General features: G+C 37.4%; 1 protein-coding gene across 1 annotated transcript in view; it reads right to left on the bottom strand.

Annotated features, from left to right (window-relative positions):
* Positions 1–19,158, bottom strand: part of LOC144840486 (E3 ubiquitin-protein ligase rnf213-alpha-like) — a 49,571-nt gene that overhangs the window by 25,727 nt on the left and 4,686 nt on the right. Inside the window, exons 6-35 of the mRNA XM_078696301.1 lie at positions 18,618–18,673; positions 16,718–17,000; positions 16,060–16,164; positions 15,704–15,832; positions 14,823–15,003; positions 14,368–14,715; positions 13,324–13,937; positions 12,956–13,121; positions 12,338–12,555; positions 11,662–11,793; positions 11,209–11,373; positions 10,069–10,940; positions 9,806–9,933; positions 9,534–9,599; positions 9,340–9,443; positions 8,760–8,895; positions 8,292–8,496; positions 7,820–8,051; positions 7,582–7,737; positions 7,314–7,428; positions 6,922–7,087; positions 6,487–6,661; positions 6,203–6,315; positions 5,829–6,020; positions 5,549–5,671; positions 5,223–5,352; positions 4,623–4,861; positions 4,280–4,362; positions 4,058–4,191; positions 3,826–3,903 (exon numbers count right to left, since the gene is read on the bottom strand). Coding sequence (XP_078552427.1) covers positions 3,826–3,903; positions 4,058–4,191; positions 4,280–4,362; positions 4,623–4,861; positions 5,223–5,352; positions 5,549–5,671; positions 5,829–6,020; positions 6,203–6,315; positions 6,487–6,661; positions 6,922–7,087; positions 7,314–7,428; positions 7,582–7,737; positions 7,820–8,051; positions 8,292–8,496; positions 8,760–8,895; positions 9,340–9,443; positions 9,534–9,599; positions 9,806–9,933; positions 10,069–10,940; positions 11,209–11,373; positions 11,662–11,793; positions 12,338–12,555; positions 12,956–13,121; positions 13,324–13,937; positions 14,368–14,715; positions 14,823–15,003; positions 15,704–15,832; positions 16,060–16,164; positions 16,718–17,000; positions 18,618–18,673 — 5,844 coding nt within the window. The remainder of the gene's footprint in view (positions 1–3,825; positions 3,904–4,057; positions 4,192–4,279; positions 4,363–4,622; positions 4,862–5,222; positions 5,353–5,548; positions 5,672–5,828; positions 6,021–6,202; positions 6,316–6,486; positions 6,662–6,921; positions 7,088–7,313; positions 7,429–7,581; positions 7,738–7,819; positions 8,052–8,291; positions 8,497–8,759; positions 8,896–9,339; positions 9,444–9,533; positions 9,600–9,805; positions 9,934–10,068; positions 10,941–11,208; positions 11,374–11,661; positions 11,794–12,337; positions 12,556–12,955; positions 13,122–13,323; positions 13,938–14,367; positions 14,716–14,822; positions 15,004–15,703; positions 15,833–16,059; positions 16,165–16,717; positions 17,001–18,617; positions 18,674–19,158) is intronic.

Below are 19,158 nucleotides of genomic sequence, written 5' to 3'. Positions count from 1 at the left end.
AGTGCGAGGAAATTTTAGAAATAAAAATGGTTGGTGGAGAGTGATTCAGGGTTTGGGTCTTTGCTAAGAACCCTGCTCGGAAAGTGAGACGAACACCGTTGTTCTCAAACCGAATATGGCCAGGGTCTAAGGAAAGTGCGTGAATCTCACCCTTACGCTTACATGACGCTGCGGATACTAGAAACGCAGTCTTAATAGAAACATCGAGCAGAGATGCTGAACCAAGGGGTTCGTATGGCGGTTTTGTAAGGGCCTCAAGGACCGAGTTTAAGTCCCACCGGGGAAGCAAAGACCGCACGGGAGGTCGAACATTAAACATTCCTCTTATCAGCATCGATAGTTCTAAAGAGGAGGATACTGACGATCCGTCGGGAAACCTCGGTAATACTACCGCAATAGCTGACCGGTACCCCGCTATGGTTCTGACCTGGAGTCCCGACTCAAATAGGTCATGGAGAAACCGGGAGACTTCGCCTAGAGAGGCGGAATGAGGATCGATTTCATAACCGGCACACCATTGATAAAAACGCTTAAGGCGGCTGTTGTATAGTGTTCTTGTCGACTCCCGTCGAGACTGGGCTGCCAACAAGGCAGGCCCGTCTGGAATTCCTGCACTTCTGAGGCGATTCCTGACAAGGGCCAGGCAGTCAGCGTCAGGGATTGCAGGTTGTGAAGGCCCAGCCGGGCCCGGGATTGAACTAAGAGATCGGGCCGAATTGGCAGGGTCCTGGGCTGAGAATAAAGCAGACTCAGCATTGTGGGAAACCAAGTTTGGCGAGACCACCATGGAGCTACCAGGAGGATTTTGCATTGATGGCGGCGAATGTGAGATATGACCAGAGGGATGAGGGAAAGAGGCGGAAAGGCATACGCCCACATCCCGTTCCATGAGATCGACAGGGCGTCGGTGGCCCAGGCCGTGGCTTCTGGGTACCGGGAGCAAAAAATCGTTGATCAAACAGGTCGATGAGAGGTCGTCCAAACGTGTTGAAGATCTGTTGGACGACGGCTGTCGATAACATCCACTCGGTCGGAAGGGCAGAGCCCTTGCGACGGGAGAGGGCATCGGCAATCGTGTTGAGTTTGCCGGGAATGTGAATTGCTTTTAGGTGGATCCCCTGCTGGTGGCACCAGTTCAGGAGCTGCCATGTGTAACAACACAGGGTTGGGGAGTGCGTCCCGCCCTGACGGTTGATGTAAGATACCACCGTGGCGCTGTCGGACAGCACCAAAACAGCCTCCCCGTGACATAAGTGGAGCAGGCTGTGTAGAGTATTTGAGACTGCAAGAAGTTCTAGGACATTTATGTGGAGGGCTGATTCCAACATGGTCCAGGTTCCCGCTACCTGCTCGGAGGGCGCATGACCGCCCCACCCAGAGAGGGAGGCGTCGACGGTGACTCGCACCGACGGAATAGGATCGGAGAAAGGTTTTCCCCCGTCCAACCCTCCTGGTTGAAGCCACCACTGAACGTGAGAAGCTACGAATGTATTTAGCGGGACCTGGGCCAGAATGTTTCTGGAGGAAGGGGAAAAATGATAAAGGAGGTGGAGTTGCATCGGACGCATGTGAAGTCGGCAGTCCGGAACTAAATCTACGAAACTCGCAAGGTATCCCAGAACTTTCAGCCACATCAGGGCTGGAGATGATGGTCGGGACAACAGGAGTTTTATCGCTGCCCGACAGGTCTCTATGCGAGCTTGTGATGGGAACGCCAGGGACCGAATGAGATCTAGACGGGCCCCAAGAAACAGTGGGGACTGAGACGGGGTGAGAACTGATTTTTGATAATTGATAATGAAACCTGCGGCTTCTGTGATCTTCAATACAAGGCCGACGTGGCTTACGAGGGCCTGTTTGGAATTTGCGAGAATTAGCCAATCGTCCAGGTACATGAAGATTCTTACCCCCATCGAGTGGAATACTGCCCCCAGTGCCTTGACTACCCGAGTGAAGACCCGTGGGGCAGTGGACAGACCAAACGGAAGGGCTCTGAACTGGTATAGTTCCCCGTCCAGGAGAAACCGTAGCCAATGACGGTCCTCTGGGGAAATGGGAATGTGGAAATAGGCGTCTTTTAAGTCTAGAGACGCTGCCCAGTCCCTGGGACACAGGCCACATAGGACCGTGACCAGCGTGTCCATTCTGAACCTTACCGGGATTATAAACTGATTTAAACTTCGGAGGTTGAGAATAGGACGCCAACCCCCCGATGCCTTTTCTGTGAGAAATAGTGTAGAAAGGTAGCCTTTTGTAAGGGATGTGAGAGGGACTCGTGAGATTGCTCCCTTCTGCATTAATTCTTTGACCCCATCGAATAAGGCCTTCTTCCTGATTGGGCAGGAAGGAATTTGAGTTGGCCTCTGTGGACCCATATGCGGAAGTGAGGTGAATTCTATCCTGTAACCCGCGTACAGGGTACTTACAACCCATGAGTCTACTCCCATGGACTCCCAGACCTGTGCGAACATCCCTAATCTTCCCCCCACCCGCTCGGTTACAGAAGAACCGAGCCCATCCCCAGGAATGTCACTTCTGGTTCCCACGGCGACCCCGACGCCGCCCTCCCCCACGGGAGGCATGTTGGGCCGGGTGGGAACTGGCCCGAAAGGGCCGGGGGGAGTAAGTAGGTCCCATGAGAGGTGGGATGGAAGACGAGGAATGTGGCTGAGGAGGAGGCCTCGGTTGGCTTGGCACCTGGTAAGGGTTAGTGGCCCAGCGTTGCGAGCGAGAAGTGCGACGGTCACGACGCTTAACGCCGCCAGACGCTTTAGAATTGGTTTGGCGACGCGCCTCTAGCTCGCGGGCCCAAGCCTCTTCCCTTGATGCGAACAGACCGGAAAATAAATCTTCGGACTGGAAGGAAGGGGAATCCATGAACCGTTCAAAATGACCCGGATCAATAGACGACGCACGCAAGACGTTTGTGTGCCGGGCATCCCCTGCCGAGACCACTACGGTGTTGAACTGATCGGCAATAAGCCCCATACATTCCCGGAGAATGGTAACGGCGTCTGGAACCAACGTCGGAGCCGCCTCATTGTCCGAGAGGAATGAGAGGAGGATCCCGCAGATGTTAACAGCGCGGATCCCTTCCCGGGCAGCCCTATCCTGGGTGCGCAGGGTACTTTCCAGGATTGCTTGCGTTTTATCCGGGAAGATGTTCGCTGATGGCTTTAATTGCTGATCATCCCGGAGCCGATTCTTTGCGGCCCGGGGTATCTGTGGTTCCCGAATCATTGTTTTAAATTGGTCTTCGGGAACGGGGAAGGTGCTTGCCAGGCACCGGGCCGATGGTTTTATGACCTTAGCGGTCCTTAATATTTTGGCCTGACGGTTAATTCGTCTCAGCAAGTCTGGGTGGATCCCCACAACAGGCACATTAGAGGTCGTCGCAGTTTGGGAGAGCGAGTCCCAAAGGCCACCGCCCAGAGAACCTCCAGAAGCATCAGGTGTTTCATACGGGATTCCCAAGTGGGAAAGAATACCCGGTAGCGCCCTAGAGACGAGCTGCTGAAGTCCAGACGGGAGAGGCGTGTCATCGTCAAATTCAGGCTCCGACCCATCATCTATGTCCTTTTAATTAGTTTTCCTTCAAGGTTTCAAGGTCACACGTCCGCTTTCCATGGAAAGCGAAAGGAATATGAGGACGATGTCATGCGTGAGAGACGTTTGTACGGCCCGCTACGGCGCCTGGACTATTCCATTTTCCTTTCGAGGGGTGTCCATATTGGGAATAATGGCATATGTAGAGTCTATACAGGTAGGGATCTCACGAAATAGACAATAGGATTTGCATAGGCTTAACCCCTTTACTAAATTTACCTTCTGTTCCCTCATAAATGTCTGTGCAGCTGATAACACCTCACAAACAACGTCTACCTGCTGTTGGCTTGCATCAACCTGAATAATAAAGCATTACAATTTAAATCACTTGTCACTAAGTAGATAAAGTCAAACTCGCGTTCAGGATATAAATTCTTTTGGGGCAAAAAAGTTTAGTATGAATGAATGTGGGAGTGCTAAACATTATTATGTAAACAGTGTAACTACTTACAAAGCGTTGAACAATTTGCCTAATGTACATCTTTTCCACATCCTGGTTAAGCTGTCCAAAGTCCCAAACCAATGGTAGCATGCTCGGCGGTAGAGCTTGGACCCGGTAAACAAGTTGACGTAAAGGTATGCGACCTGAATACATAGTAAAAGAATGTCAATTAGCTCAGTGTCAAATCTGGTGTTTTCTGTATGTTGTACATACTATTTTTGAATTCCTTACCTAGCCTATCTGTTGTTTTACTTGCTTTAATGTGGTAGCCAAGACCTGCTGCTTCTAATCTTTCAATCATTTCATCTGTGTGTCTACATTGTAAATAAAAAAATGTCTTTCATTTATGAAATTTGATCCTACTGCAGTACTCCATAAAAACATAGCTTTGTCAGTAAATTTAAAGCTGTATATTTTATATAATTTTGTATATTATGCCCCTTTCACATCACATTTCATTTCACATCAAAACTCCAGAGTACACACACCAGGACATCAATACCGGGGTAAAAGTTATTTTTGTGCAATGTTTTGTGATTCAAGTTAAAAGTGTTCAAGAAGTCTTGTTAAATACCTTTTATAAGGGTTGCAAGCCGCAACAATCTTTAGACCACTGCCTTTGAAGTCAATTTTATGACCGTTCATTCGACCATCACACATAATCTCTTTTATGATTCCAATGGCTTCTGTCGTATTCGCTTCATCAAAAAACAGAATTGTGTCAATTTGATAGCGTGACTTGTTGTGGTTTGCAAGTCTTTCAGCTTTACGTACACGATCGGCAATGTACTCAGCAGAAGTGCCTCCATGTACCTTCACAGAAAAATATATTAAAAAAACATAATAATAAAGAGAAAAATACATAACTTCAGAGAGACTTTCTGCATATTCTGCACTTAAATTTACTGAAATTTAAGAAAAAATGTGTGAAACTGTATTAGTATGCATCTACATCATCTACATGGAATTCTAGGCACAATGCAATGTGGGAAAAATGTTCCCAACTAATTTATGCCTAGGTAAAATTTTATTATTTTTTATATGTTTAATCAGTATGTTTTATTGTTTAACTAATTATTATTCCTGCATTTGCCTGGTAAAAAAGGTGATGACCTAAACCCATTTTTGTAAATGTTAAATGTTTTGAATAAAGAATGAAGTTACACATTGTTACCTTCATAAGAATCATGTTTTGGACGTCTTCATCAACTCCAACGCCACCAGCTTGCAATTGACACATGAAACGGACTAGACGCGTCTTGCCACAACCTGTTTCTCCCATCACAATCACAGGGATCCCACACCTATACGAAAACGAGGAATGATTGTTTATACACTGGATACAACCAGTTAACTAACATTAAACTGATGTCTCTTGTTTATTGCTAAGAGTCTACATATATGCAATAAAGTAGAATAAATGTTGTATAGTTCCTAGATTACTGGTATTTCCAAATTTGTCAAGCTAAAAGTCCGGCTAAAACTAAACAAAATGTTTACCTAAATCTCATGTGTATAGCTAAGATCTTCTTAACATTATCTGTGGTCAGCTCATATGTGTCGTCAGGGTTACTAACATACTTGATTCCCATTACCATGCACAATTTCATCAACTTCTCATCCCTGATGATATAAAACAGATTATATGCATGTAGTAGTATTTTTATGCCATTATTCACAAAATATGAGTTGGTCCAGTTTCCAATACTTAGCAATTTGTGTACTAGGTGGACAAGTATTGTAAATGCAGTTTGTTAGAAGTATGAAAGATAAAAATCACCTTGGTAGTGAGTTGAAATCTTCTGACAGGTTAACTCTTTGAAGTTCAAGTCCTCGCATTAAACTCTTTGTCATCACATTGGTTTGAAGTACCTGTCCATTCACATCCAAAAGTGTCCCGTTGCGATCAATACTAAATCCCATAAATGTCATGGTCTGATTGTCTCGATTGAAGAAAATGTACGGATGTGGGCTAGAAAAAAAGATTAATTGTACAGTTAGGTGTGTAAACAGTCAATGATAGGGGTACAAGTCAAGCATGTATCTTTTTAGTAAGCTTTAGTTGGCTATATCCTAGGCAGACTCACTAAAAATGTAGGAGCCTGGTCTGCAGAGAAACAAAAACATCTACAGGTAATACCGTTATAAACCTACCTGCTTTCCCATCGTCTGCGAAGCTGTAAAGCTTGTAGGCTGTCATCTGCTTCTTGACCAAGATCTACACGGTAACTCTCATCACTCATTTGAAGAGACGGAGTAGCAAAATCCTGATAATATAAAACAATTAATAAGTTTCGGTTTTATTTTAAAACTATTAAAAACTCATAAAAAAACTTGTCAAAGACCAAGTATAAGGAATAGAAAACGGTAAAAATGTTTTCTTTCAATTAAGGCAAAACTATTTGGTTTAAATGCAGACACAAAAATTAAATTGTAACCTTTGACATCTGTAACATGAACTTGACAACAAATGTTTTAAAGCCATCCAGTCCAGTGTCAGCCAGCATGGCAGGGTCACAAAAACTAGAATGTTCGCAAGCTTCTAATTGTTTTTCAAGAAAACAAGCAAAGTGACATAACTCAGACCACGATGGATCAGGAAGGCCGCAGTGTCTATAAAAAAACAGTAAATAAATATGAATTAAGTTAATTAAATGTTAAATTAAATTAAAGTCTAGAATAGGTGATCTGCAAGCTTGATAAAAATTGATGAAATTGTTAGGTAAACTGTAAGATGCACAGAAAAGTAGCACACAAGTTTCAGTGTTATATTATGTGTTTCAGACTAATATTAATGTACTTGCATTAACAACCCTCAATGGTCCAAACCTTATATAATTACCAAAATAAATGTCAGTGGAATAAATATTTACCTCAGTAGTGTGTCCAAGCATTCTGTGTGAGTTCCAGAAGCCCTTCCCCTATACATAAAGGCATCTAGATGAGCACCTTGATCAAGTCCTCTCAAATAATGATATGGACGCTGGAAACTTGAACTTTTAAAAAGCTGATCGTCCATCAATGGATCTTTAAAATCTCCTTCAAAGAAAAAAAAAAACATAGCTTTACTGACTAAGAAAATTATTGAAAAATACTATGGTGATTAATATTAGACATTATTGCAGCCTTTGGTGTGGTCATTAAAAGATTTCTTCTGGTTGCGACTTTTGGTAAAGTTGTCATTAAAACTGGAAGGGTGGAGGTTATATGGGTCAAATTTAATTGCATAGAGATAATCTCACGTAATTGACCGTAAATTACTTACCTGTTAATCGATTTTGTGCTTTATCCATTTCCAACTTGTTTACCTCTCTCGGTGGTCGACACAAAACAGTTGGCAGACTCTCATAGAAACATTCTTTGCTGGATTTTTGATCACTCTAAATCAAGTAAAAAAAACACTAGTACAATTCTTTGTTTCTCACCTTTCTCACCTCTCACCTTTCAGCAGACTGAGCTAGTTGATTATAGTTTAAAATAAATAGTGATTTAAGTTTAAAATAAGAGTAAAAAACACATAAATAATAACAAACCTTCCCATCATCCTTAGATTCTGTTTCTTTTGGGTCAAGAGTAACCTCTAAAAGATAAAGGTCATAGAATTGTCTTCGCCAGACAAAGCCATCAGAGCAACAAACAGTGTTTAGTACAACAAGGTTGAAGAGAAAGTGGTCCAAACCTCCACACACCTACAAGAAAAAAAATAAATAGTAAAAGTATGACTGAGTAAATGTACAGTAACATGTTGAAACTTCATCAAAGAATACTCACATTTGGTGAAATATCTAGATGGAAAATCCGAGGAAAGCTTAAATTATTTTGTTGAATATTTCTGATCAATATTCTTGCAATGTCATGCTCTTGGATAGTCAGTGTCTGTAATGGGACAGTGATGCAGCAATCTTGCTTCCTGCCAGCTTGTTGAAGTTTCTCTTTGTATCGTTGAACCAGAAGCGATTTTCCAACACCGGGTCTTTTAGAAGATACAGTCTGTACACATGTTCTACAAAATTTCCAAAAAAAGTTGGTAAAGCAAATACTGATCTATGCACTGATTTTGCTACACATACTCTGTAATGAATGTGGCTAAACAATTTGAAAGTGGGTCTAAATTTAACTGTAAAAAGAGAGTTTTGCTTAATGATTTTATAAAAATTTAACATCAATATTCTGCTTAAAATTATTTAAATATAAACTCAGTTTCAATCTAATTAAGATATTTGTCATGCAGTAACACGCTAACCTCTGATTGGTTAAACTGGCTGCTGGATTCAATCCTCTGTTTGTTGGTTCAACTTGTTGAATGAACTGTTTACAAAGGTAACGCTGGATGTCCTCTCGCTTATGACAAATTAATTTATCTGATGAAATGCGGTCAGAATTCAACGCTGCCACCATGTGAGACTGGTCTTCTCTTTCCTGATTACAAATTATCACAAGTTTGAAACCTAAAAAAATAATAATATTAAACAATAACTTTCATAATACCTTTGTAGCAGAAAGCAACAAATATTTGGAGGAGATAGGCACCACTTGCATGTGGGATCCTGTGTATCGTATCATGCTGAGTACCACTACTGTATCTCATCTGCTATGCCTACGATCCTCTAGGTCATGGGACAACTAGATACGTAGCTCACAGCACCTACAGTGTGTGTCCTTATCCACCTTACATATGGACAGGTACTACATGCATTGTTTGTTTACTTACCATGTTTTCCCTTCATTAAGTGAGTAAGCTTATTAACAGCCTCAACACTGACATCGTAATTTAAGGCATCAGCATTCACAAGACAGTATGTCTTTTTATCATCGCCATTTAACGCCCGTCGCCATAGTAACACAACCTGTAAATAAAAGTTTGGGAAATTACTTTCTTAAATTTGAGACTAAAAATTATGATGAATGCAGAAGCTAATAATAATACTAATTTAACATATTTCATGGCAAAATCATATGTTGATATAAAGTTTGTGGTTCAGATCTACATTATGTGGTGTGCAAACTTTCAACAATTCTACTACTGAAATAACTACATGAGATGCGGCCGATATTAGTTATCACTGGAATAATGTAAGTCTTTGTAATACTGTAACCCCAGAAGTTAAGGTCACGCTATAGAGGGCGTTCATAGAGAGAACCTTGTGGGTTGAAGAGGTGAGATACATCATGGCGATGTAAGGTGTATAATAACCCAATAAAGGAGTACAGTACGTTTAAAGAGCTGGATGTCAAGATTGTTTATTGAGTACTGTTACACTACCACTAATTACGATCAAAGGTTACAATACCTCTTCTAGACTGGTTGCAGAATTACACAGAAGCACTTCATCATAGCTTGGGAGACTTCCATTGTTTTCCATGTATACAGAGAGTACAGTGTTAAGAACATTTCCTGAGAGTATAAACACATTTGCAGTGAAATAAATATACTTTAAATTGATTTTAAAAAATCAAAATCAATCAATTCTTTTAAGATACTTACTTGCAGGACTAACAATGAGATTAGGATGGCCTGGTTTAAAAACCTGAGGGAAACTTCTTGTTGATTCTTAAAAAAAAATCATTTTACATATGCATGAAAAATAAAAATATAATTAATATTTAATACTCAGAATTTAAAGTTAAAATATAATCTATTTCATAAATAACTAAGAAGAGTTCAGATATATTTTCCCTTTCATGTGACATTTCATTAATTAACAAATAGTGATGGTCATCTTATTTATGTGGCCTATTGTTACAAGTTTGACCTACCATCAGATGAAGCCAGGCAGTGTAAAAGTGTTCCTAGTGTCTCCAGACTAGCATAGTCTGATAAGTCTACAGACTTTGTTAAGCTTAGATAGTTTTTCCATAAATGGTTAAGCTTTTCCACAAGAGTTCTGAAAGAAAAAATAAAGATCAAAACCTTTAGCAAACTTTATTACTCTATGATTACTGATGATCAACTTTATACTGATTAAGCTCGCCTTGAGCACTATGTGCGCTTTAAAAATCTTTTTATCCAATTATCTTACCCATTTACTGCTTTCATTCCTTTCAACAAGTCATTCCTGACATTCTCAGTTCCCAAACCTTGATTCTGAAGACTGACTGGCGGCATTTGCTCATTTTCGTTCCTTTCAAACTTATCTTGAGCTACTACTGTGTTCTCCAATTCTTCACCATCATTGCTTTGAAGTTCGGACAGACTACAACCAACTCTAGCAATGAATCCTGTCACCAACTCTTCTAAGATTTCTTCCTCATAAGGGGTATTCAATAGAAACTCAACTGCTTCATCAACATCAAGTGAGCTCTTGTCTTCTACAAATGCCATCGTCTGCTGTTCATCCACCATCTCTTTCATTTCATCCCAGAACTCAATCAGTTCTTCCTTTCTTTTGTCTACCACAAATTTTTGTGGTGTGGCATCTTCTCTTAAAGTTTCCTCTTCAATAGTTAAATTGCTGTCTTTCATCATTGACACCTCAGTAACTGCTCTTCTCAAATCATCATTTGTACAATTTGGTCTCACAAGGCTTAATAGGGCGTATATTTTTGGACTGACATCTTGAATTCCAAACTTTGCTAGAGCCCGCTGCAGAATCACAAGTTGTTTCGTCGTGTAAACATTCAGATGATAGAAGTCTTCTCTTTTTTCATCGATATAATCATACCAATGCTTCAGACTTGCTTTCATAAAAAGAAGCAGCTCTCTTAAAATGTCAGTAAGTTTTTGCCTTTTACCAAACAAAGGCTTCTGGTCCTTGATACAGAAATCAACATGAATTGGTGTTTTACTGGCCTTATTACATTTCAGAATAATCTTAAGGTCAGTGAAGAGCACATTGCCTGAAGCACACATTTTGTGATAGTATGTTTCCAGATCCTGTGCCCCATCAAATACCTACAATAGACCAAATGATTTGAGTATAGGTGAAAATAGTAGTAGATAGCACTAATTATGCTACAATGTTCAAATATGGACATGATTTTATACCTTGTAACACAGATCTGAATGGATACAATTACATGAATCAATTGTGATTAAAGACTAGTAGAAAGACTAATAGAATTCTTGCTTATATCTTTGTCCCTGCCGTAAACTATGTACAGTAATTGTGAAACATTTATTACTGTAAAAGACTAGCCCAACTAAACCTATACACCCTTACCTCTACAAAGCGATCAACTTCTTCTTTGGCAACAGTGGTTTTGTGGGCCTTGCCAGCGACAAGCATCAACTTACTCTGTAGATCTTTCAGTTGTTGTACCGTGTAAATCTTCTCTTCATCAATTCCATCACTATTCTCCACTGGAACTCGAAGCCGTAAACTTCCCTAAAATACACAATGTTGTTTTGGTATATGTTGGAGTGAAACAAGTACAACCAGAAATTGTTCTTCATGCATTAAGGGCTACCATTTGTTGAATAATTATAGGCAATTAACGAATTTACATTTATATGGCACTATTTCTAAAGGAAAGATCACAGCCATACATCATTAAACTGACCAATCACTAACTAACTATTAAACTATTATATTATTATTGAATAAATAATTTGTTTATACTCGGTATACAGTTCTATCTAACAAAAAGTTAGTGACAAAAATAACGATAAATACCTCAGATAGTTTGCCAATTTCATACATCCCATTTGCATTAATTCTTTCCACTTGACGCAATGAAGTCACTTCTACAGCTCCATGTGATTCCTTAATACCCTTCAACCATTCCATGTGACAAGAAATATCTCGCTAGTAAATTTAAAAAAAGCTATGTTATTATCAAGAATGTCATTCTAGGTTAAAAATCTACCTTATTTATTAAATAGTGGCAGTGTAAATTGTTTGTTTACAGTTATAGAATGTGATAAACATTTAGATATTTCATACAGTTCAAGGATCAAGGGCCGTGCCATAGCACAAGAACTTTTGCTTGAAAACAAACCGATCCCAAAACTTTGATACTTAATTATTAATACCATAATTATATACTTGCATTAGTATTAATTTTTAACCTTCTCTTAGTTATAGTGCAATTGAACAATTTAGAATCTTGAATATTGGCATCGCACATACATATTTCATTTATTTCATCAAGGAAAAAATAACAATATATGTAAAAACTAAGAACATAAGAGAAGAGTTAAAAAATCCACATGACAAGTTAACTAAAAAGTAAAATGAATCACTGTTAGATGGCTCACGAATGTAGAAAATGTTTATGTGGATGAATAATAAGTGAATTTGTGTCAGTTTATTTTAAAGAAGAGCTAAGCTTGTTCATTCCAGACATTACCAGTTTCTTTGACAACTGTGGATCATTCTCCAGAGCTTTCCATGTTTGGTTGCAGATGTTCATAAGATCCTTATAACCAGTCTCTTTAGTTAGATCAAAAATGAAAGCTGAATAGCCAGTTGCAGCCTGATGGAGACAAGCAACTCTGTCCACTTCTATTGGAGTTTCTCCAGCTTGGATCATTGCCAAATCTACAAACACCTTCAATTCCTGCATATCTACAAAAAATATTGTCGATTTATCGTACATTCATTTCTTTTAATGTCTAGCCTTGGGGTGTTAAAGTTGAACTAACTATATCTCCTGTTGATTATATATGTATAATAAAAATGCAGAAGTAGATAACCTCAAATTAGAAGGTTAGAAACTTCCTGGTTAAAGCTTACTCCAAATAAACAAAGATCAAACTGTAAACAAAACTTTTAACTACATGCTATAGACATAGTTGACCAAAACTTTCCTACTTTTAACAGTCTACCTAAGAACCAAACCTAGGTGGCTTGTTTAATTTCTTTTATTCATATTTATACAATTATCTGGCATACAGTGTTTCTAAAAAATGTGGTTTCATTAAACATTTAATCTGAACAGAAACATGCACAAACTGTTTTTACTTACTTTCGATTTCCTTTTTTATCCAGCAAATAAGGTTTCTAGGCCTGTTATCTATCAACATTGTCAAACATTGGCTCTGTTCTTTTGTCACCTTTTCAAGCTCTTTACAAGCTTTTGCCACGTCACTATTTAAATCTCTTAGAAATTTTTGTTTGAAATCCTTTTGGGTCTGAAATTATAATATACTTAAATTTCTCAATAACATTTAACATAATACAATAACTGATCTCTTTAATTAAATTACTTTAATGTTTTGTGAAATATGATTCTGTATTTTGAATTAATACTTAATTCAGATCTAGAAATAAAATCTGATATATAAATAAGATACATATGAAGCCCTAGTCTATAGAATAGTTGAATAATTTTACCGTTGAACACAAAAGGTCTACAGCTCTGAAGTCTCCTTTTAGTTGAAAAGTTTTTCGAATTTCTTGGATAGTATTTGCTGTATCGAAACATCGCGAGATTTGTCGATAGAGACGTATCTGATCACATCGCTCCTTGATCCAATTATTTGGAGAGCTGTCAGATTTAAAGATTTTCAAATGTGACTCCAAATCTTCATCATGGATGGATATGGATAAGTTGTTGTCAACAGAGTGTAATGTGATATCACCAGATATCAAAGATTGACTGAAGTCTTCTAACTCTTTCTTGACATTTTGCCATATTATTTTCTCTACATCATCCAGTGTCATCAGATTTCCACTTTCTCCTCGTTGCCTCAACACTCTAGTAATAGTTCTTTTCCAGAACTGTTGGAAGATCCAACTCAGGTGAACCTTTTGAATTTCTGGAAGCATTTCAACAACTTCATTTGAAAAATTGAAGAATATGATCTTTGGTGAAGGTGTCGATACATAAGTTTGGAAAATGTCAGCCGGAGAGCATAACATGTTTAACTGCAGTGGGTTTTTCTCAATGTTGAGTAATCTTTCAGCTTCTTCGATGTCCACTGCCAGTACTTTCTTTCCAATGTCTTCTACAATTAAATAAACATTAAAGTTAAACATAATCTCCTGTCTTACTATTCTTTTGTTAAATTGCTTTCCCTCAAACCGTCCAATGAACATGATATCTGACACATTTAATATATTTCCAATTTCTATTGAAAATCCAGAAACTGTGATTTATTTAGATTCATTTCTTCCATGCCCAAAGTGTGCAGAAATTATTTAAAGCTAGTAATTAAATCCACTCCAGAAGATATTATTAATACAGAATTCAAGGTGGCTATGAATGACCAGTCATATAGCAAGGAACTGCCATAAACAAATGGCACATCTAATAGTGCCAAACCTACATTGACGGGTCAACATGCACTAAGACAGAAGGACAAACTGGTCAGTCTCAACTTCCTATTTGTATCATCTCTTTGGGCCAAGTTCAACAATCTAAAATCTTAACTTTACCATAATATATATCTTTGCACATTGTCATCATTACACCAACACTAAGTGAAAAATCTTCAAGAGTATTCATTTCACGTTCTCTCTGCTTAATTACTTTCCGCACCAAAACATTAACATTTATGTCAGTCATGATGTCAGATGGTAAGTATTTAATAGCGATTCTTGCAACATCCATGACATCACAAAGCCTGAAGAATTGTTCTCTATTCTTTTGAATCAATTTAAGATCTTGTACTTCAATTGAGCCACTGAAAATGCTGTTAAGCACATTATCTTCCATCATAGACTTAGCTTCAATGAGCAAAGCCTGTGCCTTTTCATTTAAAGCAATACTGCTTTTGCCCTTAACTGAAAAAAATAATAAAGAAGTGTAAATAATTGTAATGTGTAATATTTCAGTTTATTCTTTTCCATATTCTCACAAACAAAATTAAAGTATTTAAAAAAAACTGTACCTGCCATCCTAAAAAAACTCGCAAGTGGTTTCCATTGTAGTTGGTACTGTAGTGTCATGGCATTTGAATGTGATAGTGATTTTTCAAGCAGATGGGAGAATATTTTACCATATCGGGTTGCTTCCCATGGCAAAGTTGATCCACGTGTGATTCTGTACAAAAGATTCTCTCCACTTGTACCCTGAATTGTGTAATACAGATTTATGAAATTGAATTGAAATATATATACATTCTTACATTTGCACTTGCACTGATGAAGGGCTAGTGTTGCCCGAAAGCTCTGCTAACTTTTCTGGCTGTTTACTTTATCGTTTTGATTTAGCTTTTCGCTTTTTTTTTTGTATCTCCATTGAGATCCAGCCACTGATACCCACAGCATTGTCATTTTTTTCAGTAATTTGCCTTTGGATTTATATTCTTACATTTAGAAATAACAATTGAGTGTTTCCAATGACATGTCACTAAAAGGTATTTACAAGTGTGTAATTTTGGTTTAACAAAAAAATGATTCCACATTTATTACTACATGATATACTTCCAGTTTCAGACCTACATCAACTACTTAGTGAAAAATATTTATAATACAAAATTCTATCAGTGTAAACTTTTAATGAGATCAAATGAGTCAGGAAAAAACAGCACCTTGAGATAATTCTATTAATAATATATAATACAGATTTACACTAATGCTGCTCTATTCTTCCACTGGAATTATGTTTCACTCTTTTAATGTAGACTAATAAAATATAAGACCATCTTAGAAAAAAAAACTAAACATTTAGCACAGATATTTATACACAAAATATACAGTATATGAAATGAAGATTCTTGAAAAGAAGTTCCTTATACAGTACATACTAAAATTGAGAAAAATACTTAACCTCCATAACTTTATCTATAACACCAAATGCTGCCCTAGAAAAGGCTTCCTCAATTCTTGCATGCAAATTACTAAAGTCTGTATTGCAATAGAATGTTACCACTTCTTCACTGTAATATTTCTGACATCTCTATAATAAATAAAATAATTCCATTTATGAAACCTACAAATCTAATCGTTTGTTCTCTCTTTGTTATTAACCTAATAGAGTAGTAGTTTTCTTTATTAATGAGAGTATATTAGAAATCATTAAAATGTGTCTGGATCCTAGGTTAATCTTCCAGTAATTCAAATGTACTTTAGCAATTCAAGACTATTAACAAATGTCATTTTGAGGAAAAAACAACAAACCATTACCGATACTATGCTTTTTTGTAAACTTGTGTATAAGATGGTGTCCCATATTTCTTGAAACTCGCTCTGGCTAAAATTCACATTGAACAGGTTATTCAAAAATTCAAGCTGGTAAATACAAAAGAAAAGACATTTACTATAATATATAGTAATTTTACAATACTGTATGTAGAATGAGAGAAAAAAAAAGGATCCACCATGGAAATATTTTGGAGATCAATAGTTCCCTGGAGGGAACATTTTGTTTTGGTCATATACTTTTGTATTTACAGTAAATGTTATTTAAAAAAATGATAGTTACTGCAGTAATTCTACTGCAAACCTTCCCTAAATACTACTAAATGATATGTATTAGTAATTAAACTTTCCATAAACTACACTACAGTCAACTTACTAAAGTACTGTATTTCAATATCACTCTTTTATTGGCACTCACTTTAGAATCACTGGCACACACCTTTTTGTGGTGCGCCCATACAAAATATAAACAACAAATTAGCATTAAATGAAAAGGTCCATAAATAAGGAAAAAAGTATTACATATTTCAAATAAACATGTACAATTGGATGCTGAGAAATAAATTGGATTATAGGTCGGCAAAACCTTGTTCACAACTAAAAGTTTCCTCATGTACGATATGATGAGAGTAGGCCTGCTTACTATGTAATCAATGTAACCATTTCTGTCAATCGAGCTCTTCATCAGGTTGTTCATAAGTTGTCCAGCATCATCCACATATTGTTTAGTTGTCTCCATCCACTCAGATGCTCTGGCCAAACTAGAATGGGTCACACATCTGTCTACACTCGCCACAAACAACTGCAGCAGCAACACAACTGATGGAAATTTGTCATTACTGTTACAGTTTTTTAGACAAATTTGTAACGATTCTAGGATGATTGGTGATGCTTTGTAATCTTGTTCAGTAAGCTGGTTATCTGAACTGAAATTCAACAAAACAATAATAACCATTCAATGTTAGTCCTTAATGTTGTGTCATTATACTACATTCATTCATTAATTGAAATGCTTTTCAGAGCAAATGAAGCACATAGATAGCAATTTCGGAAGGAAATTATCTGAGCAACAACATATTAACGTGTTGAAGAAATTTGGATACGTAGAATATGGATGCATGCTCTTTTAAATGTAATGAATTATGACGCAAAATATGAAATTACGACTTTTATAATTGAACTGGCCATATGATGACACAACAACATCTGATGCGCAAAATCTTTACATGAATTCGTATCTACAATTCAACAGCTTTCAGGAAATGTTTTAATCATGAATATCACTTTTTATTTTGAGGAACTATAGCATATTGAAATTTACTGTAATGATGAAAATAAGTGACCCAAGTTATTGACGCTTTTGGATGACGTCATCACAATTTAAAAAATGGTATATCATGCGAACGATAATTGATATCGGACAATATAAAAAAATGGGGGGAAATGGAATACTGATAAGTGGAGATGCGCTCTATTAAATGTGATGAGCTATGACGAAAGAGACAAAAATCCATCAAATCTATTTTATATTCGAGTGGCCATACGATGACATCACAATGTCCGGTTAGCCATATCGATGCACGATCCCATATCTACAACTCATCTACTTCCATAATATGTAATAAAAAATAAACTTCACCATGTTTAAAAAAAGGCATAATTTTGACAAATTTTTGAACTTTTTCATAAAAACGCGCGCAAATTATCCAATTACACGTGCTCGTATGACGTAATTTTAAGTCGAAATTGTTTAAAAGTTGGTAAAATTACTAGAAAAGGCTGGAAAACATAAATCATGCGAAAAAAGTATAATTAAATATGTTTACAGCGCTGAATTGTACCTATATCATTGCGGTATTATAACAGAAAACACTGTATATGTTATATACAGTGTAGCATAGATGAAATTACGAGACCCATCTTTCAATTTCTGACATCATCAAAATGAAAAACATAGATAGCAATTTTGGAAGGGAATTATCTGAGCAACAACATATTAACGTGTGTATCAACTAAGTTGCGGATAACCAAAAAAAAAAGATCGTGACAATAACAAGGGGTTATCCGCCAAGTGCAGATAACCAATAAGCCTATTCCAAACCATTGGTGACCTTGGAGTCACTCAGGCAGGTTGAACGCATTTTTGGTACGCTAGCAACCACGCAGCGCCACCTACCGTTGTGACGTCAGCACCGTGATACTCTATAACGACAATCCTACTTGCTTCTTCTTCGATCTAACCTGCCGGACTCTTAACCTTTATTTTTTTCTTGTTTTAACTTTTTGTAGACAAATTTTATTGACAAATTTTAATGAATGTTTTAAAATTTATTTATTTAACTTTATTTTGTATACTGTATGTTTTGCATTCTATGTGAGGAGTAGCTGGCTCATTTGAGTTACATTGATGTATTTTGCTAAGCTGCCCCAGCATTTTTCATCCCTTTGTTGTTTTCGTTTTGCATATTGTATTGAATTTATGCTGGTTAAATAAATAACAAAACTATCTACTTTGTTTTTACTAAACAATATAATAACCTTACCTTTCTACATCACCTTTCATTTTCTCATTTATAATGGAGAGGACAGTCAGAAATTCCTGTTTGGCAATAAATTACATATTTAGAAGAATTAAGAGGAAAAAATATACACAAATATGAAAACAAACTAGAAACTAGATTTGAACTCGTCACTTTGATGAGTTAGTTATCCGCACCACACAAACGCCGCGTGCGCGTTATACGTTGGAATTTTGCACACAAAAAAAGATATGGCATTATGGCCTGAACTGAAGAATATGATATGCTTTTAGTGCTGAAATCTATCAATTTTGTGTCATATAGTATATACAGTGCAAACGGTATAATCTGTAAACATGTTACATACAGTGTAGAATAGGTGAAATTACGGGACCCTCCGTTTATTCCAATTTTTAACATGGCGACGGTATCAAAATGAAACACTAAGATAGCAATTTCGGAAGGACATTATCTCAGCAACAACGTATTAACGTGTAGAAGAAATTTGGATACGTGAAATATAGATGCGCGCTCTTTTAAACGTGATGAACTATGACGCAAAATA

Source organism: Antedon bifida, chromosome 4 (genome assembly GCF_963402885.1).
Source record: "Antedon bifida chromosome 4, ecAntBifi1.1, whole genome shotgun sequence".
Classification (NCBI taxonomy): domain Eukaryota; kingdom Metazoa; phylum Echinodermata; class Crinoidea; order Comatulida; family Antedonidae; genus Antedon; species Antedon bifida.
The sequence above is the reverse complement of the archived record's forward strand: the minus strand, read 5'-3'. Positions and strand labels throughout refer to the sequence as shown.